A 27,154-nucleotide genomic window follows, 5' to 3' on the forward strand; every position below is an offset into this window, starting at 1 on the left:
CAGGAGAATTACTTGAACCCAGGAGGCGGAGGTTACAGTGAGCTGAGATCACATCACTGTACTCCAGCCTGGGCAAAAGAGCAAGATTCAATCTCAAAAAAGAATTTGGAAAATAAAAATAAAAAAGAATACGGGATATAATAGCAATACAGTTTTTTACCTCCAAGGAACTTATATTCTAGGGATAGAGATAGACAATAAGGGCTGGGTGAGGTGGCTTACGCCTGTAATCCCAGCACTTTGGGAAGCCGAGGTGGGCACATCACTTAAGGTCAGGAGTTCAAGACCAGCCTGGCCAACATGGTGAAACCCCATGTCTACTAAAAATATGAAAATTAGCTGGGTGTGGGGGTGCATGCCTGTAATCCCAGCTACTTGGAAGGCTGAGGCAGGAGAATCACTTGAACCCGGGAGGGTGGAGGTTGCCATGAGCCGAGACCATGCCACTGCACTCCAGCCTGGGCGACCGAGCAAAACTCCATCTCAAAAAAAGAAAAAAAAGAAGAGAGAGATAGACAGTAAATAAGTAGACAAATAAATAAGCAGCCATTTCAGTAGAGAGGAGTAGACAAAATCCTGTCTGGAATGTGTTAAAGACAGAATGGAAGATGAGAAAATGGGAATCAATGATTCTTTTGAATGGTTTTACTGTGAACCATTGTGGGATGGGCCAGGCATGGTGACTCACACCTGTAATCCCAGCACTTTGGGAGGCTAAAGCTGGTGGATTGCTTGAGCCAGGAGTTTAAGACCAGCCTGGGCAACATGGTGAAACCCCGTCTCTAATAAAAATACAAAAATTAGCCAGGCGTAGTGGCAGGTGCCTGTAATCCCAGCTACTCAGGATGCTGAGGCAGGAGAATTGCTTGAACCTGGGAGGCAGAGGCTGCAGTAAGCCAAGATTGTGCCACTGCACTCCAACCCGGGCAACAGAGCAAGACTCCGTCTCAAAGAAAAAAAATTTTTTTTAAATAATTAGCTGGGCATGGTGGTGCGTGCCTGTAGTCTCAGCCACTCGGGAGGTTGAGGCGGGAGGATCACTTGAACCTCAGAGTTTGAGGCTGCAGTGAGCCATGATTACACCACTGCACTGCAGCCTGGGCAACACAGTAAGATCCTGTCTCAAAAAAAAAAAAAGGGATGGTAGCGGGATGGCAATGTGGGCTTAATGGAGGGGTTCTACAAAGATACCAGAGATACAGAGATGCCAGAACCAAGGAGGGCCTCACCCAGGGCTGCATATTCTCTGGCAGAGGAAAGGGGGGACCCACAGACCAGCAAGACTCCACAAACAGCTCCCTTCCCTTCCCCCCACCAAATATCTCTATTATTATTCTGATTATAAAAACAATATATGATCCTTGAAAACAAACAAAGCCAGCATGCAGAAAGGTACAAAAGAAGAATTAGAAATCCTCTGAAATGCTACTCTGAGAAGTAACTGTTATCACTTTGATGTCCCTCTTCTAGATGGACTAGTGGTTGGCAAATTTCTTCTATTTATAGGACCAAATAATAACTATTTCAGTCTTGGTAGGCCATAGAGTCTCTGCTGCAACTCTGCCATCAAAGCACAAAATTGTCTAGACAATACATTAACCAATGGGTATGGCTGTTTCAACAAAATTTCATTTACAAAACAAGTGACAGGCTGTAGTTTGCCCAACCTATTTTTGTTTGTTTGTTTGTTTGTTTGAAACAGGGTCTCACTCTGTCGCCCAGGCTGGAGTGTAGCAGTGCAATCTCGGTTCACTACAACCTCCACCTCCTGGGCCAAGCAATCCTCCCACCTCAGCCTCCCAAGTAGCTGAGACTACAGGCACACACAACCACACCCAGCTAATTTTTATATTTGTTATAGAGACAGGGTTTTGCCATGTTTCCCAGGCTGGTCTCGAACTCCCAACCTCAGGTGATCCACCCACCTCGGCCTCCCAAAGTGCTGGGATTACAGGCATGAGCCACCGTGCCCGGCCTTGTTTGTTTTAAGAGACAGGGTCTCACTCTGTCACCCAGGCTGTACCCTATTTTCTACGTGTCTCTGTGTCTAAGCTCACCAAACCCATCCATACAGTGTTACCTAAAAGGACTCACGCATGCTCCCTGTACAGTTCCTATGAACTTAGTTCACCCAGCCTTTGGTGGGCCAAGGTATCGTTGAGCTCTGAAGACAGATACAGCTCGGGACATGGCTGAGCTGGCCATGACTGGCAGAGGAGCAGCTCCAGGACCACTCTGTTTTCCTAGGGCTTCCTGACCACCCAGGGCAGCCGGAACCTGCGGGCCGCCCGTGCCCTTGAGCACACATTTGCCCCCGTGACCGATGGGGCCATCTCCACATTGCTGGGTCTGCTCATGCTTGCTGGTTCCCACTTTGACTTCATTGTAAGGTAGGGAGGGCTCGGGGCAGGGAGGCAGGGCTCAGGGCAGGCCTGGGCTGACTCCCCCCACCCCCCACCCCTAGGTACTTCTTTGCGGCGCTGACAGTGCTCACGCTCCTGGGCCTCCTCCATGGACTCGTGCTGCTGCCTGTGCTGCTGTCCATCCTGGGCCCGCCGCCAGAGGTGACCACACCCTCGGCACCATCCCTCTACTCCCAGCCCAAGGGACGGGGTAGGGAGAGGCAAGGGAAGGGACAGAGCCCTGTGGCCCACAGACAGGTACCTCCCCAACAGGTGCCACCAGCTGAAGGTGGCAGCCTCCTCCTTTCCCCAGACACCATGTTCCTGCCCCTCAACCCTCCTGGCTTCTTCATGGGACCCACCTTAGACTTTTAGGATCCAGAGCAAGGTGCAGGGTTTGCCCCAGGCCTCAACATCCTGTCGCCTGCCAGCTCTCATATCCTGCTGGAGACCAACAAGGGCCCCAGCTTCCCAACAGTCACGGTAATCCCCAGCGAGATGCTGAAGGGGACGGGAGCCCCAGGGGCCCGTGGGCTTACTGGGGCTGGTGTCTCCCCACAGGTAATACAGATGTACAAGGAAAGCCCAGAGGTCCTGAGTCCACCAGCTCCACAGGGAGGCGGGCTTAGGTGGGGGGCATCCTCCTCCCTGCCCCAGAGCTTTGCCAGAGTGACTACCTCCATGACCGTGGCCATCCACCCACCCCCCCTGCCTGGTGCCTACATCCATCCAGCCTCTGATGAGCCCCCTTGGTCCCCTGCTGCCACTAGCTCTGGCAACCTCAGTTCCAGGGGACCAGGTCCAGCCACTGGGTGAAAGAGCAGCTGAAGCACAGAGACCATGTGTGGGGCGTGTGGGGTCACTGGGAAGCACTGGGTCTGGTGTTAGACGCAGGATGGACCCCTGGAGGGCCCTGCTGCTGCTGCATCCCCTCTCCTGACCCAGCTGTCATGGGCCTCCCTGATATCCATACAGAACAGCCACCGATTTGCACATCCAGGCCTGTGTGAGCCTGTATCTGTGTCACTTGAGAGTGAAAGCCGGCACTTGGGGCTGCAGTGCAGCCCTGTCCCCCTTCCCACCCCACACCACTGCCTGCCCAGCTGACCAAGCCTGAGGGACCCTCCAGCACCCTTCCGTCTGGTGACTCCTGGGCAGGCTCTCCATATCCCTGCCCACCTCCTACCACATCCATTATTTATATGAAAATGTCTATTTTTGTAGTATACATACATGTTAGCTATGATGAAAGTTTTATTTTTTAAAGAATGAAATATATTCTATGTGAACTAATCTCAGATGACTTCAGTGCTTTTTTTTGGACAGAGTGGGGAGTTTGCAAGTGAACATTAGCTATTGGAAGGAGCTTCTCTGGTGCCAGGACCTGAGGTATTAGCTTCTCTAGTTCTGGGTGGAAAAGACCCCAGATTCTGGATTTTTGTCATATACTTGGTAACATCATCTGGATTAAGTGCTTACTATACAAAACGATAACAAATTTTGTTGGTGTGAAATCCTACTGGGTTCAATCTGGAGACCGAGAGCAGAAAAAAAAGAACCCCACTGTGTGGCTTTCAGAGCCACCATATTCCAGCCCACCCGTCTCTCCAGACTCACCTCCACCTACCTGCTTCACCTGCACGGGAAACGGCAAGGCAGAGGGGCAAAGCCATGCAGCAGGTGGAAGGCGAGGTGGAGGCAGATCAGGAAAGTAGCCAGTTGAAGCACAGAGAGGTCAACAGGGTCTGGGGAGCTTCTCAGGAGGTTTGTGGACCCAGGGAAAGGAGCCAGGTTCCAGAGCAACCTCCAAGGCAAAGGCCTCTGCAAGTTGGTGGTTGTCCTGACAGCCGAGAGGTGTCTTTGGCCAGTCAGCCAGTGGATCAGTTGCGGGAACTGCTCAGAAACTGAGGTGCTAGCAGTTAGTGAGGACACAATGTAAGTTGTTTGTTCTGTGAAAGTTGAACAGCTCCACTAAGCAGAGGCCTTGAAGAGTGGCCACAGCCCTGGAATAGAGCACAGAGCCTCACCTAGAGGCGTGGGGAGGTTTGCAACTGCCCTTTCCCAGCCATAGCTTAGGACCCATAGTCTAGTTCACATAGACCCTGGGCTCCAACCACCCACTCACCAGGAATGATCCCACCCCAGGAACAATGCGTTCTCACATCCCACCCCACCTGGACAAAGGCCAGGAAATCATGTTCTGACCAAAAGATACAAAAACAAAAACAACAACAAAAAGCGCCTATTGCAATTGAATCCACGCTAAAATGCCTAAAAAGCTCAAGAGAAGCGGGTAGTTGGCAGAGAACCTAGGGTAGGGGGTGCAACCAGCAGGCCCAAGGGAGGGAGGCTGCATTTGGGTCCAGCAGTGTTTGGGTCACCAAGAAGGGCCTTCTAGGTGGAGCAGAGAGAGCTCACCAGGCCAGAATAGTGCAAAGGGGGTCAGCCCTCAGTGCCACTTACCAGCGGAGTAACCCTGGGCAAGTTAGCCAGCCTCACTAAGCCTCCTCATCTTCATCTTTCCAGGCCCGAGGAGATCTAGCCTCTGCCTCCCACCCCAGCACCCCCTCATCAGACACACGGAGCGCCACTGTCTGGACAGGCTGAATTGGTCTTCGGGTCCCTAATTTCTCATACGCCATTCCCTCTGCCTAGAACACTTTCTCACCTCCCCTTGACGTGACCCCATATCACCCTTCGAGGTGAATTGGATCGGAAGCCATCTCCTCCAGGAGGGGTGGAGTCGTGCCTCCTGTGAGGTCCCAGTGCCCCTGAGTGTCTGTGCCCGTCTGTTTCCCCGTCCCTCTCTCTAAGCCCGGAGGCTTACTGCGGGTAAGGACGGCGGGACAGGACCTTAACCCCTGGGACGAACACCAGCTCCGCAAAGGACTCGGCACCCGGCGCCGCCCACGGGGTGCGGGTCCCAGGAGGACCAGCAGAGAGGAGCATAGGAGAGCAAAGGAGATCAGTAACCCATGGCTTCCCCGGTGGCGCGGAACAGCCCGGAGCCGCCTGTGATTTGCATACCCATGGTGCAACACGAAAAGATACCCTCACGATGCTTGCACTCCCTCTGTGCGCGCATTTCTGCACTGTTTTAGAGCATGATGCCTCTTACACGCATCTGTGTGCATAAACTACATATAGGGGGTGCGTACCACGCAGGCACCCGACAACCATAAGTGTGTTAAGTGTTAGTTCTCCCTGCGAGGTTCGAAGCGGAAGTGAAAAACATACTCTGGTTTCTCTTCAAATCGCACAAATCTTTCGCCTTTTACTAAAGATTTCCGTGGAGAGAAAGTTGTGAGTTTTTATCCAATTTTTTGAGGCCTCGTGTTTTCCGAGGCTGAATTTTTGAGTATTAAAAGTTAGACATACTACGACCAAGTAACGTGGTAATTTGTTGTTTGTACCAAATGTTCACAAACTTACTCGGGCGTCGTGTTGGATGTTGGTACCCCCACGTATTCCAGAAGTTGGGGCGGGAGAGTCTCTTGACTCTAGAAGACGGAGATTGCAGTGGTGCGAGATCGCGCCACTGCACACTCTAGCCAGAGTGACAGAGATTCAGTCTAAAACAAAAGAAAAAAGTCAGAAGTTTGCGTGACACCTTGTTTTGAGCTGCAGTTGGGGCTTATTGGCTTCTGCAGTGTGCAGTAAGACTGGCTTCTATTGTTTCTCGCGTTTTTGTTGCATTTCGTTGCAGATTTAAAAGATAAAGAAACAGTGGAAGGCGCTTTCAAGTCGTCCGGTCATTAATTAAGCCTTAGTGTGGCTAGAGGTTCAGGGACGGTATATCGCGCCAACCAAACTCCTTGTTCTATCCCCAGAGATAGTAGCTGTTAGCGGTTTCGTGTGGCTCTTCCAGACTGATTTTTTTTCCCCAACTCGACTGCGAATCCAAACACAGTTTATGTAGTGAAGATACAAGGTTCCTTCTCCTATGGAGCTTTTTTCTTTTGAGATGGAGTCTCACTCTGTCACCCAGGCTGGAGTGCAGTGGCTCAATCTCGGCTCACTACAACCTCCGCCTCCCGGGTTCAAGCGATTCTCCTGCCTCAGCCTCCCGAGTACCTGGGACTACAGGCGCCCGCCACCACACCCGACTAATTTTTGTATTTTTAGTAGAGACGGGGTTTCACCGTGTTGGTGAGGATGGTCTCGATCTCCTGACCTCGTGATCCGCCTGCCTCAGCCTCCCAAAGTGCTGGGATTACAGGCGTGAGCCACCACACCTGGCCCTTTTCTTTCTTTCTTTCTTTCTTTTTTTTTTTTTTGAGAGGGAGTTTCGCTCTTGTTGCCCAGGCTGGAGTGCAGTGGCGCGATCTCGGCTCACTGCAACCTCCACCTCCCGGGTTCAAGCAATTCTCCTCCTCAGCATCTGGGATTACAGGCGCATCACCACGCCCGGCTAATTTGTGTGTTTTTAGTAGAGACAGAGTTTCACCATGTTGGCCAGGCTGGTCTCAAACTCCTGACCCCAGGTAATCCGCCTGCCTCGGCCTTCCAAAGTGTTGGGATTACAGGCAAAAGCCAACGTGCCCGGCCCCTATGGAGCTGTTCTAATAGAACCAAACACAAAACAAATTGAATAAATCATATAAATCCCAGATAAATAATATTTCAGTGAGAAGTGCCCTGTAGAAAGAGCATTTTGATAGAATGGTCTACCTCCTTCCTATTCCCTCTCCATAAGGGAGCTCACCTACTTCCATGGCTTTAAGTACATGCCATCTGATAGCTAGTGACCCCCCAGTTTACAGCCATCAGCTAGTCCTGTTGACTCCCTTCCATCAGCTGGTCCTGTTGATACCTTCAAAGCGTATGCTTCATCCAACCACATTTTACCACCTCCACTGCTGCCATCCTGGTCCAAGATCTCTTGCTGGATAATTGCAATAGCCCCTAACTGTTCTCCCTAGATCACTCTTCTACCTCGCTCTTGCCCTTCTCAATTCCAGTCCTCCACATAACGGCCAAATTCTTTTTTTTTTTTTTTCTGAGCGGGTCTTGCTGGAGTGCAGTGGCACAATCTCAGGCTGGAGTGCAGTGGCGCAATCTGAGTTCACTGCAACCTCCACCTCCCAGATCCAAGCAATTCTCCCACCTCAGCCTCCCAAGTAGCTGGGACTGCAGGCGCGTGCCACCACACTGGCTAATTTTTGTATTTTTTGTAGAGACAGGATTTCGCCATGTTGCCCGAACTGGTATCGAACTCCTGGATTCAAGTGATTCGCCCACCTCACCCTCCCAAAGTGCTGGGATTACAGGCAGGAACCACCATGCCCAGCCCAAATTATTCTTTTAAACTAAATCTGATCACACATCACTGTCCTGCACAAAACCCTCCAATGCCTTCCCCCATGACACATAGCTCCCTGCAGATCTCTTGTCAAATGTTATCTCATCAGAGGTCTACAATCACTGCCCTGTACGAAATAGTCCCACTCCCATCACATAGCTATCTCTTTAACCTGTTTTGCTTTTCCTCATAGTACAAACTACTCCCTGAATAGAGCATACATTTCTTTACTTGTTAACTGCATGTTTCTCCTCTTAGAATGTTAGCTCCATGAGGCAAAGACTTGACTTGACTTGTTCTCTGATGTACTTATTCCATGACCCTAAATCAATGTCTAGTGTGTGGGCACTCAATGAATAGTTGTGGAACAAATGAATGAATATGTTTTCTAAACACATATACAGAATTTAATCTGTCCCACTACAATTCTAAGTATTTTATGAAATTATTTTCATCTTCCTAAAAACTCTACTAAATAGGTTCCATTATCTCCATTTTATAAATAAGGAAGCTGAGGCAAAGAAAGGTTAATCACAAAGAAAATATGTGGCGGAGCTGGGATTCAAATGCAAGCATTCTGGCTCCAGGAGACACGCTCTTAATCACTATGCTACCTTTTTTCTTTTAACAAGAGGAATCATGCTGTAATTGGTCTATTCTGTGCTTTTTTCACCAAAGATCATGGATTTTTTAAATATTATAGGAATATGCCATAGTTAATATAACCAGTCTTCTGGTAATGGACATATAGATGATTTTCAATTTCCACTATCCAACCAATGCTGCCATGTACTACTAAGCACATTTTCTGTCTTGAGAGATAATGCGAAATAACTATCTTTAATCCCTGTGCAATATATATACACACATCTATGTGTATATATATATATACACACATCTGTGTGTATATATATATATACACACATCTGTGTGTGTATATATATATACACACACCTGTGTGTGTATATAATATACACCCACATCTGTGTGTATATATAATATACACCCACATCTGTGTGTATATATAATATACACCCACATCTGTGTGTATATATAATATACACCCACATCTATGTGTGTGTGTATATATATATATATACACATATATATATATATATATTTTTTTTTTTTGAGACAGAGTCTCACTCTGTTGCCTAGGCTGAGTGCAGTAGCACAATCTCAGCTCACTGCAACCTCCGCCTCCCAGATTCAAGCAATTCTCGTGCCTCAGCCTCCCAAGTAGCTGGGATTACAGGCATGTGCCACCACACCTGGCTAGTTTTTTTGTATTTTAGAGACAGGGTTTTGCCATGTTGCCCAGGCTGATCCCGAACTCCTGAGCTCAGGCGATCCACCCACCTCGGCCTCGCAAAGTTCTAGGATTACGGGCATGAGCCACGGTGCCTGGCCTCCTGTACAATATATTTTTGTATGAAGAAGTCCCTGAGATAGAAATCTAACTTTATTTTCTTCTAAATAGTCAACTGTCTCTCATTTTAGATTGACAGTATCTTGCTTTGCAGCTCCTTTAAAACTCTTCATGGAATAAAGTGGCATTTAAATGAGGAAATAGGCTGGGTGTGGTGGTGCTTCATGCCTGTAATCCCAGCACTTTGGGAGGACGGAGTGGGACCATTGTTTGAGCCCAGGAGTTTGAAAACAGCCCGGGCAACGTAGGGAGACCTCATCTCTACAAAAAGAAAAAAAAAGTTAGCTGAATGTGATGGAACATGCCTGTAGTCCCAGCTATTCAGCAGGCTGAAGTGGGAAGATCACTTGAGCCTGGGAGGCTGAGGCTGCAGTGAGCCGAGATTGCACCACTGCACTCCAGCCTGGGTGAGAATAAGGCTGTGTCATAAATAAATAAATAAAGTCATTTACTTAACATTTACATAGCACTGATTATCTGACAGAGACTGAGGAAGCAGAAACGAGTAAGACACCACTCCAGGCCCCAGGGATCTTTCTTGAGGGAGATTCACATCCTCGGGAAAACAAGATGTATAGTGAATGAAGGAGGTAGCAGAGAGGTCTGCAGTAACTGAGTAAGTATGGAGCTAGAGGACTAATACCTCCAGGATAAATGAATTTATACAAAGATTGTATTTGAGAGAAGAGGTGAGGAACCACTCACTAGTAGTTTTGAGTGCCCTGAAAGTGAAATAGATTGAATTTTGTCCTGGAGGTCAATGGGATGTTCCAGGACTTAAGCCCCATAGGACTGACAATCAAAGACAGGTCTGGCTGCACTGTGGGAAACGGATTGAGGGGGTGCTGGAGTGAAGGCAGGAAGGCTGTGAGACGTGTCAGACAGGACAGGTTGAACCTGGGGCTGAGAGAACTGAACCAACTGGAAAGGTCTCTTACAAGGTAAAAAGAGACCTAAGGCAGGTGTGAAGAGGGATAAGGCAAGGATGAGATCCAGGTTTCTGGCGTGGGTGCCCACGGAAATGAGAAACACGATGGGGGCAGAGCTGGGGAAAAGCTGGGGAGATCAATTTCTCGCCGAGCCTGTGGTGTCTGAGGGGCATTCATGGAGCGATCTCCAGGGGGGCAGGTCTGGAATGAAAGAAGGAGCTGAGGCCGGGCATGGTGGCTCACACCTGTAATCCCAGCACTTTGGGAGGCCGAGGCTGGCAGATCACATGAAGTCAGGAGTTCGAGACCAACCTGGCCAACATAGTGAAACCCCCGTCTCTACTAAAAATACAAAAATTAGCCGGACGTTGTGGTGCATGTCTGTAATCCCAGCTACTCAGGAGGCTGAGGCACGAGAATCGCTTGAACCCGGGAGGCGGAGTTTGAAGTGAGCCGAAATCGCACCACTACACTCCAGCCTCGATGGCAGAGCAAGACTCTGTCTCAAAAAAAAAAAAAAAAAGGCCGAGGCGGGCGGATCACAAGGTCAGAAGATCAAGACCATCGTGGCTAATACGGTGAAACTCCATCTCTACTAAAAATTCAAAAAAATTAGCCGGGCGTGGTGATGGGCGCCTGTAGTACCAGCTACTCCGGAGGCTGAGGCAGGAGAACGGCGTGAACCCGGGAGGCGGAGCTTGCAGTGAGCCGAGATGGCACCGCTGCCCTCCTCCGGCCTGGGCGAGAGTGCGAGACTCCGTCTCAAAAAAAAGAGAGAGAGAGAGAGGAGAGAAAGAAAGAAAGAAAGAGAGAGAGAAAGAGAAAGAAACAAGGTAGGAAGGAAGGAAGGAAGGAAGGAAAGAAAGAAAAAGAAAGAAAGAAACAAAGAAAGAAAGAAAGAAAGAAAAAGAAAGAAAGAAAGAAAAAGAAAAGAAAGAGGGAGCTGAGCTGAACAGATAGATATGTGGGAGTCATCAGAATAGACTAGTAGACGACAATGCCCAGGGGCAGGGCACAGAGTGAGGGTGTGGAGCGAAGGAAATCCTCGTTTTCGAGTTTCACCCCCTCAGGGAGGCCCAGCCCAAGCCCTGCCCGGCCCGACCCCACCTCGCCCACACGGCCTTGATCCCGCACAAGGGGCTGCGCGTGGCAGACAACGGTTCTTCCGGCGCCCGGCTCACTGGGCACGCTGGGAACGGAAGCCCGCTCCGAACGCCGAGCACTTCGGGAGCTGTAGTTTGGGGCAGGCTCAGCTGGGCGGGTCGAGGGCTCCCTGCGAGTCCCGGCGTTGGATCATTTGAAGGACAGGTCCAGAAAGCGGTGATGCTCCCGGGGCAGGGTGCCTCTCCGGCGGCGACACGCGGCGCCCCGGGCCTCATCCCCTCTCCGCAGGGCATGGCATTTCCACGCCTCCACAATCTGCTCCACCTGCAGAGCAAGGCCAGTTAGTGCGCAGTCCCGCGGTGGCCCCTCGCCCCGAGGACCGTGGGCCGGGCCGCTCCTGCCCCCTCCCAGCGCCCTGTACCCCCTGCTGAGTGGAGCTGGGCCGGTTCCCCGCGTCCGCACCGGGATGAGTGGTTCCTGCCGGTTCTGCTCTTCCAGGGCGCTCAGCTCCGCCGGGGCCAGCAAGGCTAGTCTCAGCTCTTTCACCACCGGGGCCGCCACCTCAGCCACCGGCCGCTCCAGCACCGCCTGCAAACGCCAGCCCTGAGTCGGGCACCTGTCCTGCCGCCCGCTCACCAGTCTCGTGGCCCGCACCTCCTTCCGTGCCCTTGCGCTCCCCCAGCCCCACTCACCGCGCCCACGCGAGCCCAGCTTCGGGCCGCGCGGACCAGTTCAGCCTCGTCCACGCAGAGCTTGTCGCTGCGGAGCAGGGGCAGCAGCGCGGCCGCCGACAGCTCCAGGAAGCCTCGGGTCCGGAGGGCCTCCTGCGAGCCGGCAAATGGGTCAGGGAGGAGCAGAATGCGGTGCGTAGGGTGAGGAGTATGAAGGGAGCAGTACCTGGCTGTGGGCCTCTATGAAAGCCACGCAGCGCTCCTGCAGCTGCCCCAGGCCAAAGGTTACGGCCACCTGCGAGCAGAATGAGGGAGATCAGGTTGGAGACTGGAGAGGCCGTAGCCCAGCCTGCTCACTGGGACCCACTACTGCAAGCCTGACCCTAGCCCTAGCTGGGGAGGCTGACAGGGCCCTCAGCCCTCCAGGAAACTAGACCCAGTGAAAGCCTGCTACACACACACACACACACACACACACAAACACACACACACACACACGTGGACTCACTCTACAACCTGCTCTTCCCTACAGGAGACCACGCCATGGCCTTCAAACCCCACCTGGGACCTAGGCTTGGTTTTTTTTGAGGCGGAGTCTCACTCTGTTGCCCAGGCTGGAGTGTGCAGTGGCGCAATCTCGGCTCACTGCAACCTCTGCCTCCCGGGTTCAAGCGATTCTCCTGCCTCAGCCTCCAGAGTAGCTGGGAGCATGCCACCACACCAGGCTAATTTTTTGCATTTTTAATAGAGACGGGGTTTCACCGTGTTAGCCAGGATGGTCTTGATCTCCTGACCTCTTGATCCGCCTGCCTCGGCCTCCAAAAGTGCTGAAATTACAGGTGTGAGCCGTTGTGCCTGACCCGGCTTGACTTCTAAAGTCTACAGCCACCCTTTCCCTACCCCAAGTCAAGCTGAGAACCATTCCCCAGCCCTGACAGAGAGAAGACCAGCAAAGACCTCCAGCCCCTTCAACATCTGCTCCTGCACCTGACCCTGCTGATACACCCAGGATCCCACAGATCTAGGCACAGAATTCATCCTATAAACATCCTTGGAGCACCCCCACCACCACCATGTACCCAAGTCATTTCTAGGCCAGACACAGCAGGCCCAGGCTCCCAGGTGCTGGGAGCCCATTTCCACACACAGAGCCAGACTCCTACCATGCCTGTCCAGCAGCACCCACCTGCAGGGCCTCACAAACCAACTCCACATCCAGCACCTTCACCACAAACTGCAGGCACAGCTGGGAACAGAAATGAATGTGGGTTGGGTGGCGGTGTCCCTGCTCCAAGACACTAGTTCCACCCCAGAAGCAGTGAGCAGGCTTGGAGCGCTGAGTCACCCAGCAGCCCCAGACCCATCCTGACCCAGGCCAGGGGAGGCAGGGAATTGCTAGAGCCTGAGACAGCAGGCTTACAGGAACTGGAGACTAGCAAAACCAAGCCCAGCCACCCACCTTCTAGTACATTCGCCACTAATCAAAACCAGATAAAGGCCATGCAAAATTCTCCCCTTCTTTCAGGATGCTTATCTTCCTCCACTTGTTCCCTTCCTGACTCAAGGATACTTCTATTTTTAGCAGAAACTTGAATTTCATCCGTGACATCTCTCATCTCTTGACTGCTGCACTAGCCTCCTGACTGGACTAGTGAGTCCTCTCCACCTCTTCCAATCCCTTCTTCCCTGAGTTTCCAATTCTTCCCTCCCTTATCAGAAACCTTCAGTGAATCTCCACTGCCCTCTGCTTAAAAGAAGTCCAAAAGCTTGAGGGCCCTACATGAACCAGGCCCTGGCGTCCTCTGCAGTCTCATCTTGCCCTCTCCTCACAGTTCAGACACACCAAATGTCTCACTAGCTCCTTTGGTGCCTCTGTGACTAGAATACCATCTTCCCACTTCCCCTAGGAACAAAATCCTATTTGTTCTACCAGATCCAACACAAATGTTTCCTCCTCTGGGAAGTCTTCTCCTCTCCCTAGTGGCGGGACTGGAGAGGCCCCCCATACAGTCTCGGCACCATTCACGCTTCTCTATCACACTTCCTTTTTTTTTTTTTTTTTTTTTTTGAGGGCAAGTCTTGCTCTGTCACCCAGGCTGGAATGCAGTGGCACGATTTCAGCTCACTGCAACCTCTGCCTCCCAGGTTCAAGCGATTCTTGTGCCTCAGCCTCTCAAGTAGCTGCAATTACAGGTGTGTGCCACCATGCCTGGCTAATTTTTGTGCTTTTAGTAGAGATGGGGTGTCACCATGTTGCCCAGGCTGGTCTGGAGCTTCTGGGCTCAAGTGATCCACCTGCCTCAGCTTCCCCAAGTGCTGGGATTACAGGCGTGAGCCACCGCGCCCGGCCTCTATCACACTTCTTATGCCACCCAGGTAAGCATTTTCATGTGTCTGTCTCCTCTCCCTCTCTGGAGAACAGGGATCAAGGCTGATATCTTTGTATCTACAGCACCAGCCATAATCACCCCCTCTTCCCACAGCACACACAAGGCAGGCATGCATGGATCCTTTTGCACACAGGCACACATACATGCCCTACTTACTTGGGAGAGATATACATACTTCTCTCTGTGTGGGCACACGTTCCTCTCCAGGCCAGAGTGTGTGTGAGGCAGGGCGGGAAGTGAGCCCGTGAGAAGCAAGGGAAATGAGACAGGGACCTGGCACAAAAACCCACCTCTCTCAGTTCCTCCAGCCCATACTCCACAGCCGCTGTCAGCACTTCCAGCACCTGTAGAGTGGGTGGTTGGGGGAGTGGAAGGGAGTTTCCCCTACCCTGTGCCCACAGTGTAATGGGCAAACTCCTGCCTCTGGCACCCCCCACCTCTCCCACCCAGGCCCCTGGTCAGCAGGCTCACAGAGTGGCGGTGCAGCTTGACACTGTTGGTATATAGGAACTCCAGCACTGCCAGGAAGGCCTCAGTTGGCACAGTGCTTAGCACCACAGGACTGGGCACCCCGGGGCCTGGCTCTGTGCCCAGAAGTCGCTGGAAGAAGTTGCATCTACAGGCCAACAAGCACCGATGGGCAAATACCTCCTGCCGTTCTTGACCAACCACGAAGCAAACATCACTGTGGGAGAGAGGCAGAGAGGCAGCGGGGAGGAGGCCAGCACCCGGAGTGCAACTTGGGCTGTGCCTTTGCCCACTCTGGGTCTTAGTTTCCTAACCAGAATGTAAGAGACAGGGCTTCGTCCCTCCAGCAGAAGGTCTGGGACCCAAAGCCCTGAGTTCTAGTCCCAGCTCCACCTGATGGGTACCATAGGCAAGTGACTTCCTATCTTTGAATCTCAGGTTTCTCACCCATGAAATGGGACAATAATCCTAAACCTCAGGTCTCAGAGGAGATGACTATGCTTGATTACTGAGGGGCATCTGGGCTAATAGAAGCAAGGTTGATCCCACCTTCCCCTCTCCTCCCCAGCCTGAGTCTTGGGGGAAGGGAAGCTTCTTTTGGCTCCTCCTCCACCAGCTGCAAACTCAGCTTTTTTTCAGCCCTCCTCCAGACAGGAGGGTGTGGGGGTGTAGGGCACAGAGTGCACAACGACTGCAAATAGACACAGCAGTGATGCACCATCATGAGCCAGACCACAGTTTCCATCTTCATGATCACTTCCGGCCCCAGCTCTGGGCCTCTGAACAAGGCAGGGGATAGGAGGCAGATGAGGCTGGAGCCTCCTAGAGCCTCTTAGTCCCAGGTCCAAAGCCTGGGGGGTTCACATTACCCAGACCAGACTGTGACCCCAAAGAAGCAGGGTGATGGAAGTCACCACCCTTTGGGGAAGAGCTCAGATCTGAGACCATGAGGACAGAGAGCTTCATTCTAGCTCTCCTGAGCAGCCCAGCCTCCTGTAAACTCTACCCCTGGTTTCAGACACCACTGGCATCCTGGCCAGCAGGGAGCAGCCAGCACCCCCAAGGCTTCCTGTCAGGGACTATGGCTCAATCTCTGGAGCTTTGTTCTTCTTGTGAAGCCTCAGTTCCCAGAACAGGTCATCTGTTCCTCTTCTTCTAGCAGTGAGGCCTCAATACCAAGCTGAGTGAGTGGAGGGAGGAGGGGAATCATGACCCACCATCTCTAAGGATCCCAGGGGCTGAGAATCATTTTCTTCTGCCAGGGGCCAAAGTCCAAAGAAGGAAGGGCTTTGCCTGAGCTCACACAGCAGCTCCTGGCTCTAGCCCCCAGGACCCCGCCAGCCTTGCCTCTGGCCCTCAGGGTCTCACAGACACTGAGTGACCAGTAGCCATGTTCCACATTTGACCTCCCCACAGCCTAAGTTCACCAGGGAGGATGGCCAAGTTCTAATTCCCAGCCTCTTCTCACCAGGGCCTCCTTAGAGTCCTGGGGCCCACAGAGCCAGCTAAGAAAAACCCGCAGGCAGGGCCCACCCCTCACCTGTATCGCGGGTTGTTGACAAGGCTTCGGAGTGCTGCGGAAAAAGGTTCAGCTTTCCCATGCACGACCAGTCCCAGGGGCTCCATGAGTGAGAAGGGGTGGGGGTGGAGGAGGGAGCCTGGGAGGCCTGGCCAGGCCCTAGAGCTGGTGAGGTTAGCAAGGCCCGAGAGGGAGAAGCAGGGACTTGGGAGGCCTGTTTGCTGAGAAGCTGAAGTTTAGGAGTGGAGCAGGAGAGGCCCAAGCTCCTGAAGGCATCAGAGGCCAGAGGCTCGGGGACAGGAACAGACACAGGGAGGGGGCCAGGAGAAGCTGAGGCTGGAGTGGCCTATGGTCCTGGGAAGAAGCTGGCTGGCTGGCTGGCTGGCGGCGGTGGCGGCGGCGAAAGAGGCCCTGGCTGGGAGTCTGCCCAGGCAGCCGACGGGGTGGGAAGCCTGTGGGTTTCCATGGAAACTGGAGCTGGCCTGAGAAGAGACTCCACCCATCTCCCGGGCAGGCCCAGGGAAAACTTCAGCCCTTAGAGGGGCATTAAGCGCCATACGAGGGTCTTAGCCCCCGAAGCTGAGCCTGCCCTAGGTTCAGAGTTCAAACTCCTTGCCCTCCTAACCCTTCCCTCCTCCACAGGCACACAGGGTCAGGATCCGGTTAGCCAGGCCGGGGAAACCCCCACTCAACAGGGAAAATCCTCGCCCCCATAGAGGGGTCAGGGCCCCGACCTGGCTTGTTTGGGAGGGGACAGTCCCATCCCTGCCAGAGGAGGAGTCACATGAGTTGTCAGCCCTGGCAGAGGTGTCACAGCCTCTACCATCTCTGAAATGTAACTTTGGGGAAACCTAGGTACTAGAGGTGTAGCCAGCTAGGGACAAGCCCCAGGACACTTGGGTCAGCAAAGGTCACGAGGCTGGACTCGGGGTTCACCGCCGAGTCACTGCCACTTTATAAGGCCTGGTTCCTACCAGCTGAGCCAATGGGCCTCCCCTCCCCCGCACATAGCCCTGAACTGAGGAAGTCATCCAAGCCCCACCCTAACTCTGCTCCGGGAGCGGAAATGTTTGTCCTTGTCGAGGCCGATGGGGAGACAACAGAGCCATGACGTGTTCCTTCCTGTGGGCCCAGACTCTGGATTCCTGAGCCACCACCCCCGCAGCCTCAAGATCTCCCCCTAACCTAGGCCTCTGTGACTTGTTCACGAATGGCCAGTCATCTGGCCATTCCACAAGGGGAGAAAATGGGCCCTGGGTCAAGAGTCCTGGGGTAGGACAAAGCCTTTCTGACCACAGCCTTGCTCTACATCTGCCCCTCTGTCGCCTGCGCTTAGGAAGTTTGCCTCTAAGCTGCAAGACCCTGTCGGCCGCTCTCCCTGATGACTCAGGGGCACCCCACGCTCAGCACATGCTCACAGTAACAATGCTCTCAGGTTAAGCCAGAGCCAGACTGGAGGGAGGGATCCTGGGAGGGAGGAGTGTTTGCTCTAGCAACCCATGGCAACTCCACAACACAGGTCCTTCCCCTCCCACTTGCCCTTCAGGCCAGCGGGGCCAGGGCTGTGCAGCCAGGACAGAACTCAGAAGCCAAAGCCTGCGGGTGACTCAGGTGCCTGAGGGAGTTTCGGGAGCAGAGGGCAGCCATCTCAGAACTGATTCTGGAGGAAGTGGGATCAGAGGCCAAAGGCAGAAGGTGGAAGGGGGCTTCATGAGTCATCTGCCCTCAGCCTGGGCCAGGTGTAGGGGAGATCTTTGTGCCAGCCACCCTAGAGTAGATCTGGGTGGAAGATGACTGGATTCAACACCCCCAGGGCTGGAAGGATCTGTGGGGTTGAAGGAGCTGAGTCTGTCAGTCCTTCCTGGTTAGGGGTTGGAGGCTCCGCCTCCACAGTCCAGGCTGAGGCAGAGGCCTGCCTCTCCTTCCAGAGAAGTCGGGTGGAAGGGAGAAATGGCAGTCTCTAAGACTCTGAGCGTACCTGGCTAACTTCCATAGTGCCCAGAGAAGGAGCTCAGTCGGCAGGGACTAGCCAAGGATCCCAGTCCTAGCAGCCTCCTGTCCCCTGCTCATGTGTCTAACAGCCTTTAACCTTCTCAGCACCTAGGAACCCAGGCAGCCTGGGACTATCTGATCCACTTGTTCTAAAACACAGGTAAGAAGGGGGTGGAAGGTAAAAACCCTTGACATCACTGAGCAAGAGGCTGGGGTGGGTAGACAGATGCCCGGTGAAGGCCACCCTGAGTGTGGGTCCTCCAGCCAGCAGGTCCATGGCCAGCAGGCCTCTGCCCCCGGGACGCCAGGAGGAGAATGCCAGAGACTCCGGGCGGAAACCCTCACCGGTGCGGACCCGAGGCTGCCTGCCCAGCATTGATGAGGCCCGACCGGCAGGTCCAGGTCCGGGCCCGGCCTCGCGCCGGGGCTCCATGCTGGGCCTGGCCGCGTCCTTCTCCCGCCGCAACTCGCTGGCCGGGCCAGGCGCAGGTCCTGGGGGTCGGCGGCCATCCCTGGGCCCGGTGCCCCCTCTGGGCTCAAGGGTCAGCTTCTCAGGGTTGCCCCTGGCGCCCGCCCGTTGGGTGGCGCCCTCCTGCCGCACGGAGCCAGTGCCCGGGGAGCGCTGGGAGGCTGCACGTGCACAGCGTGCCCTGGAGGCGGCGCTGGCCGCAGGGCTGCACGACGCGTGCTACTCCAGCGACGAGGCCGCGCGGCTGGTGCGGGAGCTCTGCGAGCAGGTGCACGTTCGCCTGCGCGAGCTCAGCCCGCCACGCTACAAGCTGGTGTGCAGTGTGGTGCTGGGGCCGCGCGCGGGCCAGGGCGTTCACGTGGTCAGCCGTGCGCTCTGGGACGTGGCGCGCGATGGGCTGGCCTCGGTCTCCTACACCAACACCTCGCTCTTCGCGGTGGCCACGGTCCACGGGCTCTACTGCGAGTGAGGGGGAGTCCAATTCTGCAAAATTGTTTATTATCCTAGGAGGAGGCCCCCCTGGGGCTCACATCCCAATAAATAAGTGTCTGACAATAAATAAAAGTGGTCCATAAATAACGCCCCCTAGCTGGGAGCTAAGGCTCAGGCTTATCTTGGAGATGGGGTAGGAGCCAGCGAAGACAAGCCGCCCCCAACTCCAGTAAAGCTGGTCCCTGATTCCCTGGGGGATTCGGCCCAAAGCCCCCAGTGAGGCACCAAAGGAAGGGGGAGGGCCACAAAGGCAAGGGCCAGAGCCTGACAGGCACAGGCCACAGGCCTCAGGCCTCAGGCCTCAGGCCTCAGGGCTTGGGTCCTAGGCTGGGCTGCGGTCCCGGAGCAGGCGCAGAGCATAGCGGAGTCGCTGCCGCAGGTCTGGAGAGCAGCCCAGCTGCCGAAGGTGGGAAGCGAGGTAAGTACAAGCACTACGATTTCGGGCCACAAAAGTCACAAGGAGGGGCTCCCAGCCACTGAGAATCAGCTTGGTGTGGTCCCCGTAGAAGTTCACCTGCACACAGAGCATGACAGTGGTCAGGACCTAGGCTCCGGGCCCAGCTTCCTCCCCGGCACCCTGGGCCTCCCAGACCTTCCCGCAACTCCTGGATAGGCTCTTACCTGGACAGTGCCATCACTAAACAGCATGAGGAGAGCCTGATCCGTCTTGACCCACTGCAGCAGCAAGGGCGGAGCAGGTACCTCTACCTCTTCCACACTGGGCAGATCTCCACCCTGGGAGAAGGATCGGGGCAGGTCACTGATCCAGCGTGAGACAGCCCCCTCCCAATTAGTGTATGCCTTATCCTCTAGCTTTCAGCACCCCCAACCACCACCAAGGGGGAATCAGAGGGATCGGGATGGGTTAGTTTTCTTTTCTTTTCTTTTCTTTTTTTTTGAGATGGAGTCTCGCTCTGTCACCCAGGCTGGAGTGCAATGGTGCGCCATCTCTGCTCACTGCAAGCTCCCCCTCCTGGGTTCACCCATTCTCCTGCCTCAGCCTCCCGAGTAGCTGGGACTACAGGCGCCCGCCACCACGCCCGGCTAATTTGTTGTATTTTTAGTAGAGATGGGGTTTCACCTTGTTAGCCAGGATGGTCTCGATCTCCTGACCTCATGATCCACCCGCCTCGGCCTCCCAAAGTGCTGGGATTACAGGCGTGAGCCACTGCGCCCGGCCAGGATGGGTTAGTTTTCAATGTACCACAGCCCCAGCCCTCACACCTTCATGAGGTGCTGCTCCATGTAGGAGGCGAAGTACCGCAGGATACCCAGCTGAGGCTGCAGGGCCCGGGGCACAGCACCCACGGAGAAGGAGAAGTGCTTTGTGCTGGTGGGATTGTAGTGCACAGTCCTAGAATGGGGAGGCAGAGGTCAGAGGGAGCCCTGCACCAATGCCCCTCCTCTGAGAAACCCAGACCCCTGAGCCCAGGAGCACACACGAGGGTGCGGCCCTGCTGGATTAGTGGCCTGAATACAAGGCACCCCATAACAGCACTTACTTTCTGTTGGCCGACAGGGCCATATGTGTGCCATCGTTGAAGAGCACAGCCACACGGCGGCTGGACAGTTGATACCCAAAGCCGAACTTATTGGAGTAGTCAACCCACTTGCTGACCCACACCAGAGGCTCTGGCTGGGCCAGGGGGGCCGGGTTCTGTTCCGCTGTCATGGGAGAGGAGGGAGTCAGCACCTGCTCCTGGCCTCCCAGCCACAGAACTCCCACCACAGCAGCATGTACCAGACCCCAACCTTACCTGGGGGCATGAAGGCTACACAGTTTCTCAGAGCACAAAGGGCTGACTCCACTACTGTGGCCACAGTCAGACCTTCTTCAAATCCTGAAGGAGACAGGGCACTGAGATTTAGGAATTAGCACCCCAGGACCCAGGCCAGGCCCCTCTGCCCACTCCTTCCCTCTGGCCCCTGATCTCAGCTCCAGCAACCTCTGTCACCTCGCATCCTCTCTGGCTCCTCACCATCTCCACTGCTTGCCAGTGTCCCACGGGGTGAGCTGTCTTCAGGTGCTGTCTCTACCAGGCTGACAGGGGCTGGGCCAGAAGCTGCTGGAGCCTGGAGGGTTGGGCAGGGAAAGGGAGTGACACAGGCCCCAAAATCCAAACCCTTGAGTCCATGGCCCGGCCCTGCCCTGGCTCCCAGGGCACCCCAGGTCAGCCCCGCCAGGCTGGTGACACACAGCCAATTAGGCCACCACGAGGCTGGATGCTTCAGCAGCCTCTTTTATCCCGGGCTTCCCTCAGCTGCTAGGGTGGGGGTGAGTCAGGGGAACAGTGTCCACGTGAGCGCCTCACCTCTGGCCTGGCATCCTGATGGCCAACGGATGTGCGCATGAGGCCGCTCACCAAACCGGAGACCTCGTCCCTCTCCTGGGCATGATTCTTACCTGGGGGTGAAGGGTGATACCGTCCTCAGTATCCTGCCCAGCCCCTCCACTTCCGACAGGGATGACACAGAGATTGGCCTCCCCAAGTGCCTGTACTGCACATGCTCTCCCCAGGAGTTTCCAGGCACCCACACTCACACACCCAAGACAAATGTGACAAGCTGCTCTACTGCTCTGCCCACTCAACCCACTGACACCCCAGACTCACTCTTCTTCTTCTTTCTGCCAAAGAGGCTCTTGGTAACTTTGGCAAACAGAGTCCTAGCTGGGTTGGGGGGTGTCAGGTCTGGGACTGTCACGCAGCTGCTGATAGGGAGTCGATCGGGAGTGTAGCCCTAGGGAGGGGAACCATGTGAACAGAGAAGAGAGGCTCCAGGGGTCCTGTCACCTGCCCCCTTTCAATCCCTGGGAATACACAGATGGACTTAGAGGTCTGAGGAGCCACAGACCTTGGTAAAGAAGTCATGGCGCAGGATCTGGTCAATAGAGGGGCGGTCTCGGGGTGAGGCCCGAAGGATGGCGGCCAGGAGCTGCCGGGCAGGCAGTGAGAGGCTGGCAGGCAGCGTGTAGTGAACCTGCTTGATGCAGCGGTACGTCTCCTTCAGGTCAGCCGTCTCAAAGGGAGGGCTCCCGCAGAGCAGCGTGTACCTATAGGGCAGGGCCAAGGGGTCAGGAGTAAAGTGGAGGAGATGCTCCACCCACACACCCACCACCTGTCTGCTGCTGAACCTGGACCCTGCAACTCACATGACACAGCCCAGTGACCATACATCCGCCTCAGGGCCGTGGCCCTGTCTCAGCAGCACTTCTGGAGCCACATAGTTGGGGGTGCCACAGATGGTCCTGAAAGAGGGTGGGGAGGAGGAGAGAAGGCTGAGACCCAGCCCAGCAGCCCCCCGACTCCTTCCCCCACTGTGAGTCCAGACAAAGCAGCTGCCTGTCACCAAAGGCCAGAGAACTCCTGCTTGTCCTGGGACAATGGATGCCAGGGATGGCAGCTGAGTCCCCGCCCACCCGCCTGGCCCAGCTGCTCAGCTGCTCTTCATGACAGGGGGAGGGCCTGACCCCCAGCCCAGTCCTCTCCTCTAGGGTCAACACAGAGAGTCCACAGCTGATCCCTTCCCCCTTCCTGCACTCCTGTCTGTCAGACAGGCATCAGGCTGTCACCTCCCACGGTTTGTGCCACACACACGCCAACACCAGCTGTCACAACCCCCATAAACACTCATCTGCCACATATGCTATCTGTGTCACACACACAAAGTATGATGGCCACAGCAGGGTCTTCTTACACCCACAATGTCATATCCCACCATTTCCACACTCTCAGTCTCTCACACACACATACACGCTGCCTGTCACCTTCCCCCATCCACACAAAGGGTAAGTCATGTGCCTCCAAGAATCTGTATACCCCCATCTGTCTCAGGGACTCAGAGTCACCTACCCTATCTGTGTCACACACCTATAGGATCCTCCCCCTCTCCACCGGTCTCGGTAACACAGGCTGCCACCTCCACCTTCACACATGCATAAACAGCCCATCATCCCTTCCCATTTATCTCATGCACACATCAGGCAGTCACCTTGCCTCCCACATACATATGCACTGTCTGTCACGCATGTCATCTGTATCACACACAGGGCCCCTTTCCTCAAAACTCACTTCTTCCTCTGCTCTGGAGGCTCCAACCGGGCTGCCAGCCCAAAATCCCCCACCTTCAGTTCCATGTTCTCAGTGATGAAAAAATTTCCTAGATGGGGAAAGAGAGGTGTGTCAGATTCTTTCCTTCCTCCCTCCCTCCCTCCCTCCCCAACCTCCCATCCTCCAGGCTCAGGAGTCTCACCCAACTTGAGGTCCCGGTGCAAGATGCCGCGCTGGTGCAAGTACTTGAGGCCAGAAAGGATCTGCCGCAGGTAGTAGCGCACTTCTGGCTCCAACAGGGTGTGCCGGGCCTTCCAGATGTGGGCCAGGGACTGCAGAGAGCCACTGCCTCAGCCCCTGATGAGCCCTCCCTCCCCTTCCCCCTCCATCTGTGCTCCCTGAGGAAGAAACAGGGCCCCAGCTTTGGGTCTTAAGACTGTCTTCTCGGCTGGGTGTAGTGGCTCACGCCTGTAATCCCAGCACTTTGGGAGGCCAAGGCAGGTGTATCACAAGGTCAGGAGTTTGAGACCAGCCTGACCAACAGGGTGAAACCCTGTCTCTACTAAAAATACAAAAATTAGCCGGGCGTGGTGGTGCATGCCTGTAATCCCAGCTACTCAGGAGGCTGAGGCAGGAGAATTGCTTGAACCCGGGAGGCAGAGATTGCAGTGAGCCGAGATCGCGCCACTGCACTCCAGCCTGGGCAACAGAGCGAGACTCCATCTCAAAAAAAAAAAAAAAAAAAAAGACTGTCTTCTCTCCCTCACTCTCATCCCTGCGGGAATCACCATCTTTCACCTTTCGGCTGCAGAGCTCCAAGAAAATGTAGATGTTGTCAGCGTCCTCAAAGTGGTGCGAAAAACGCACGATGTGGCGGTGCTGCAGGTCTCGGTGCAGCTCAATCTCATTTAGGATCTGCGATGAGGGCGCGGAGTCGTCATCCTTCCATGGTTCCCATGCCACCGTCCCCACCCCACCCCTCGCCCGCTGAGCCTGGACCCACCTTCTCGCGCTGATGCGGCTTGGCGACGCGGCTCTGCGGGATGACTTTGACAGCGTAGGCGCTGCCAGTCTCTGTGTCAGTGGCCTCGTAGCAGCGGGCGAAGCCCCCCTGTGAAGAGGGGGCATCAGGCTGGGTGTTCCAGGGGGGCCGAGTCTGGCCCGCGGGCGTCCCCGCGTTGGGGGTCAAGTGCCCACGCCCTGCTCGGCGCCAGAAAAGAGGCCGGCCGGGACCCCCACCTCTACCATCACCACCCCGCGGACGTCCCTCGTCCCACCTTGCCCAACAAGCGGCCTTTGAGGTAGGTGCGGCCGCTGCGCGGGTCCGTGATGAGGCGCCCGGGGTCTGACGTCGGTAGCCCGGCCAGCATCTCCAGCTCAGGTCCGGGCAAGGCACTCGGAGGCGGCCCGGGCCCGGCCGGGGGAGCGGGCGCGGCGGCCGCACGCTGGAAGGGGCGCGGAGACAGGAAACCGGCGGCAGGCTCCATGCGGGCGGCGCGTCGCAGCGCGGTCCCGGCTTCTTCTCGGTTCCGCCCGGCCCCGGCCGCGCGTGGCGCTGCCTGGATTTGCTACGCTGCGCTCGCGCCCAGGGGAGCCCAGCGTTTTTATCAATGAACGCCTGCCCCCTCCCCGGCGTCTGGTCACCGAGAGTCCCGCCCCCTTCCTAGCAGCGAGTCGAGGAGAGGCCACTCCCATTCCCGGCCTTACATCACCCAGAAGCTCCTCCCTCACCCAACGCACTGCCAGACCCCGCCTCCTCGCCGCGCCCCGGGGCGCAGCCCGGCAGCTCGTCACCATGCAGGTGCAACCAGGCCGCAGGGGCCAGCTGATCCCTGTCCGCCTCTCACCCCTCCTTGGCCACTGCGAGTCCCGCTCATGGGGGCCTCTTTCTTTCCCCATCCTTCGGGATGTGTGCTGAAGTCCGAGTGGGGCCCGGGCATCTGGGGGCGTCTCCCCAGCAACTAGATGGATCAGCGTTCCAGCCAGCAGCGGAGAGGCAGGGGCGGCGCTCGCTTTTGCCCGGGCATGTTACCCGACACTCCCCTTTCAGTGTGCCGGACCGCGTGTGTCCCTCGCCCTCGCCCGGGGCCCGGCCCAGTGCTGCCCTCTTTAGGGCCTGGAAGGAAGACACAGTCTCGCGCCTGGCTTGCCTGGCCCGAGGGCTGCCTTGCCAGGTTTAGGAGTCAAGCAGAGTCTGGAATTTCAAGGCTTTTACCATGCTCCAGGCCACATCTTCCGCTACCCACTTCTACACTCTTGAGGGGCAAATTTCGGGTTCCTCCGAGGTCCCCAATTCCCTTCCTCTGAAAATACCCCCGGGCTTGGGTCAGCAGCCAGAGGCCAGAAAGTGAATGGGAATTGGATTTTCTTTTTTCTTTCTTTCTTTTTTTTTTTTTTTTTGAGACAGAGTTTCGCTCTTGTTGCCTAGGCTGGAGTGCAATGGCGCGATCTTGGCTCATCGCAAACTCTGCCTCCCAGGTTCAAGCGATTCTCCTGCCTCAGCTTCCCGAGCAGCTGGGATTACAGGCATGCGCCATCACACCCGGCTAATTTTGTATTTTTTTTTTTAAGTAGAGACGGGGTTTCTCCATGTTGGTCAGACTGGTCTGGAACTCCCAACCTCAGGTGATCTGCCCGCTTCGGCGTCCCAAAGTGCTGGGATTACAGGCGTGAGCCACCTTGCCTGGCTGGGAATTGGATTTTCTCAAATGCTAGACACGGGCACTCGGGCAGCTAGTCTCTGGACCATGTGGACCCCTAGATCCCTGCGCAATGCCCACCCTTCCCAGGGCCAGAGACAGAGGCCCAGGACCACAGGCCTCCTGGCCTTGTCTCTCACCTGTCTGCCCTCCCTCTGTGCCAGCCAATCAATTACCATGCCATTCCTCAAAGATTTATTGAGAGCATCTGCTAAGTGCTGGACACTATCTCGAATAAAACTAACCAAGCTTGCAGCCCTCATTTAGTTTACATTCTGCTTGATGGAAACAGACAATAGGCAAGCAGATAAACAAGGTAATTGCAGGCTGTGAAAAGTGCTATGAAGGAAGAATAAACAGAAGAGCAAATGAAGAGCCTACTTTAGAAAGAGTAGCCAGGAAAGTCAACAAATATTTGCTGAGTACCCAATTTGTGCCAATTTTATCTCCCAAATAGCTCTGATATCTATCCCCTTGGCTCCATCTTCCCCTCACACCCTGGCCTGGGCCACAGTCTCTTGTCAGGATGATTGCCACAGCTCCTTGCTGCTCTCCTGGCCTTTGGTCTCATGCCCATTTCATCCCCCTCCATATGCTATTAGAGGGATCCCACCCAATCCCTCATCAGACTCACGAGGGCAAACTTCTCCAACCTTGTCCTTCATGACCACTGAAGGGAGACCCACGATAGCCTCAGATGTGGAGAAATACTAGTAGCCAAAATTACTGAGGGGGAGTTGGGGATAGGGATGGGCAGGAAGACCCTAAGTGCCTGCTCAAGATTCTGGTCTTTATCCTTATAGGTCAGCAGTCTTCCAGAGGGGAGATGGTGGTGGGGCTAGAAAGGACAAATCCCCAGGGTAAATGGATCTGAGGCATTTAGAGAGTCAAAAAGGCATATTCAATTTTGCACCATTATTTACTTTGTTTTGTTTTGTTGTTTGTTTTTTGAGACGGAGTCTTGCTCTGTTACCCAGGCTGGAGTGCAGTGATGGGATCCTGGCTCACTGCAACCTCCGCCTCCCCGGTTCAAGCGATTCTCCTGCCTTAGCCTCCAGAGTAGCCGGGATTACATGCTCGTGCCACCACACCCAGCTAATTTTTGTATTTTTTAGTAGAGACAGGGTTTCACCATATTGGCCAGGCTGGTCTCAAACTCCTGACCTTGTGATCCACCCACCTCGGCCCTCCCAAAGTGCTGGGATTACAGGCATAAGCCACTGTGCCTGGCCCAAAATT

At 54.8% G+C, this 27,154-nt stretch overlaps 4 protein-coding genes and 1 non-coding gene across 16 annotated transcripts in view; 3 read left to right on the forward strand and 2 right to left on the reverse strand.

The window, feature by feature from the left end:
- PTCH2 (patched 2) overlaps window positions 1-9,364 on the forward strand; it is a 28,168-nt gene extending 18,804 nt beyond the window's left edge. The window contains exons 20-22 of one of the 3 annotated variants that reach the window (XM_055347303.2): window positions 2,248-2,390; window positions 2,465-2,564; window positions 4,929-9,364. In XM_055347303.2, the coding sequence (XP_055203278.1) occupies window positions 2,248-2,390; window positions 2,465-2,564; window positions 4,929-5,009 (324 nt within the window). In that variant the 3' untranslated portion in view covers window positions 5,010-9,364. Of the gene's footprint in view, window positions 1-2,247; window positions 2,391-2,464; window positions 2,565-2,963; window positions 3,696-4,928 lie in introns of those variants that run through there. The other 2 variants (XM_019017359.4, XM_055347307.2) reach the window with 2 other exon arrangements.
- LOC115932096 (U5 spliceosomal RNA) lies at window positions 5,636-5,750 on the forward strand. Its single transcript, XR_004068441.3, has one exon. It is a non-coding gene; the product is annotated as a U5 spliceosomal RNA (small nuclear RNA).
- Window positions 9,365-9,564: 200 nt separating the features above from the next.
- On the reverse strand, window positions 9,565-17,346 carry BTBD19 (BTB domain containing 19). Of its 6 annotated transcripts, none has more exons than XM_063699351.1 (8): window positions 16,236-17,346; window positions 14,876-14,912; window positions 14,518-14,571; window positions 13,024-13,083; window positions 12,064-12,132; window positions 11,859-11,990; window positions 11,629-11,754; window positions 9,565-11,490 (listed from the first exon to the last, which is right to left on the reverse strand). In XM_063699351.1, exons 1-8 carry the CDS (start codon window positions 16,319-16,321, stop codon window positions 11,356-11,358), a joined length of 699 nt encoding a protein of 232 aa, XP_063555421.1. In that variant the 5' UTR covers window positions 16,322-17,346; the 3' UTR covers window positions 9,565-11,355. The 6 variants fall into 6 exon arrangements, with proteins under 6 accessions (XP_063555421.1, XP_055203295.1, XP_018872888.1 ...); XM_055347320.2 differs by lacking the exon at window positions 14,518-14,571 and adding an exon at window positions 14,384-14,500 and having other exon boundaries at window positions 14,699-14,912; XM_019017343.4 differs by having other exon boundaries at window positions 14,699-14,912.
- Window positions 17,347-17,726: 380 nt separating this feature from the next.
- DYNLT4 (dynein light chain Tctex-type 4) lies at window positions 17,727-19,254 on the forward strand. Of its 2 annotated transcripts, XM_063699353.1 has the most exons (3): window positions 17,727-17,825; window positions 18,312-18,366; window positions 18,475-19,254. In XM_063699353.1, the coding sequence occupies exon 3, from the start codon at window positions 18,482-18,484 to the stop codon at window positions 19,142-19,144; it is 663 nt and encodes a 220-aa protein (XP_063555423.1). In that variant the 5' UTR covers window positions 17,727-17,825; window positions 18,312-18,366; window positions 18,475-18,481; the 3' UTR covers window positions 19,145-19,254. The 2 variants fall into 2 exon arrangements, with proteins under 2 accessions (XP_063555423.1, XP_018872877.2); XM_019017332.4 differs by having other exon boundaries at window positions 17,742-18,366; window positions 18,471-19,228.
- PLK3 (polo like kinase 3) lies at window positions 19,157-25,255 on the reverse strand. 4 transcript variants are annotated; one of them, XM_063699346.1, is made up of 15 exons: window positions 24,494-25,255; window positions 24,220-24,327; window positions 24,015-24,131; window positions 23,419-23,548; window positions 23,238-23,325; window positions 22,319-22,414; window positions 22,021-22,219; window positions 21,780-21,906; window positions 21,480-21,571; window positions 21,147-21,240; window positions 20,925-21,008; window positions 20,670-20,832; window positions 20,392-20,521; window positions 19,789-19,902; window positions 19,157-19,681 (listed from the first exon to the last, which is right to left on the reverse strand). In XM_063699346.1, exons 1-15 carry the CDS (start codon window positions 24,701-24,703, stop codon window positions 19,490-19,492), a joined length of 1,944 nt encoding a protein of 647 aa, XP_063555416.1. In that variant the 5' UTR covers window positions 24,704-25,255; the 3' UTR covers window positions 19,157-19,489. The 4 variants fall into 4 exon arrangements, 2 of the variants coding, with proteins under 2 accessions (XP_063555416.1, XP_063555415.1); XM_063699345.1 differs by having other exon boundaries at window positions 21,123-21,240; window positions 24,494-25,180; XR_010131286.1 differs by lacking the exon at window positions 20,392-20,521 and having other exon boundaries at window positions 19,544-19,681; window positions 21,123-21,240; window positions 24,494-25,183.
- Window positions 25,256-27,154: the final 1,899 nt, after the last annotated feature.

The sequence above is a fragment of the Gorilla gorilla genome, chromosome 1, assembly GCF_029281585.2.
Source record: "Gorilla gorilla gorilla isolate KB3781 chromosome 1, NHGRI_mGorGor1-v2.1_pri, whole genome shotgun sequence".
In the NCBI taxonomy this organism is placed as follows: domain Eukaryota; kingdom Metazoa; phylum Chordata; class Mammalia; order Primates; family Hominidae; genus Gorilla; species Gorilla gorilla.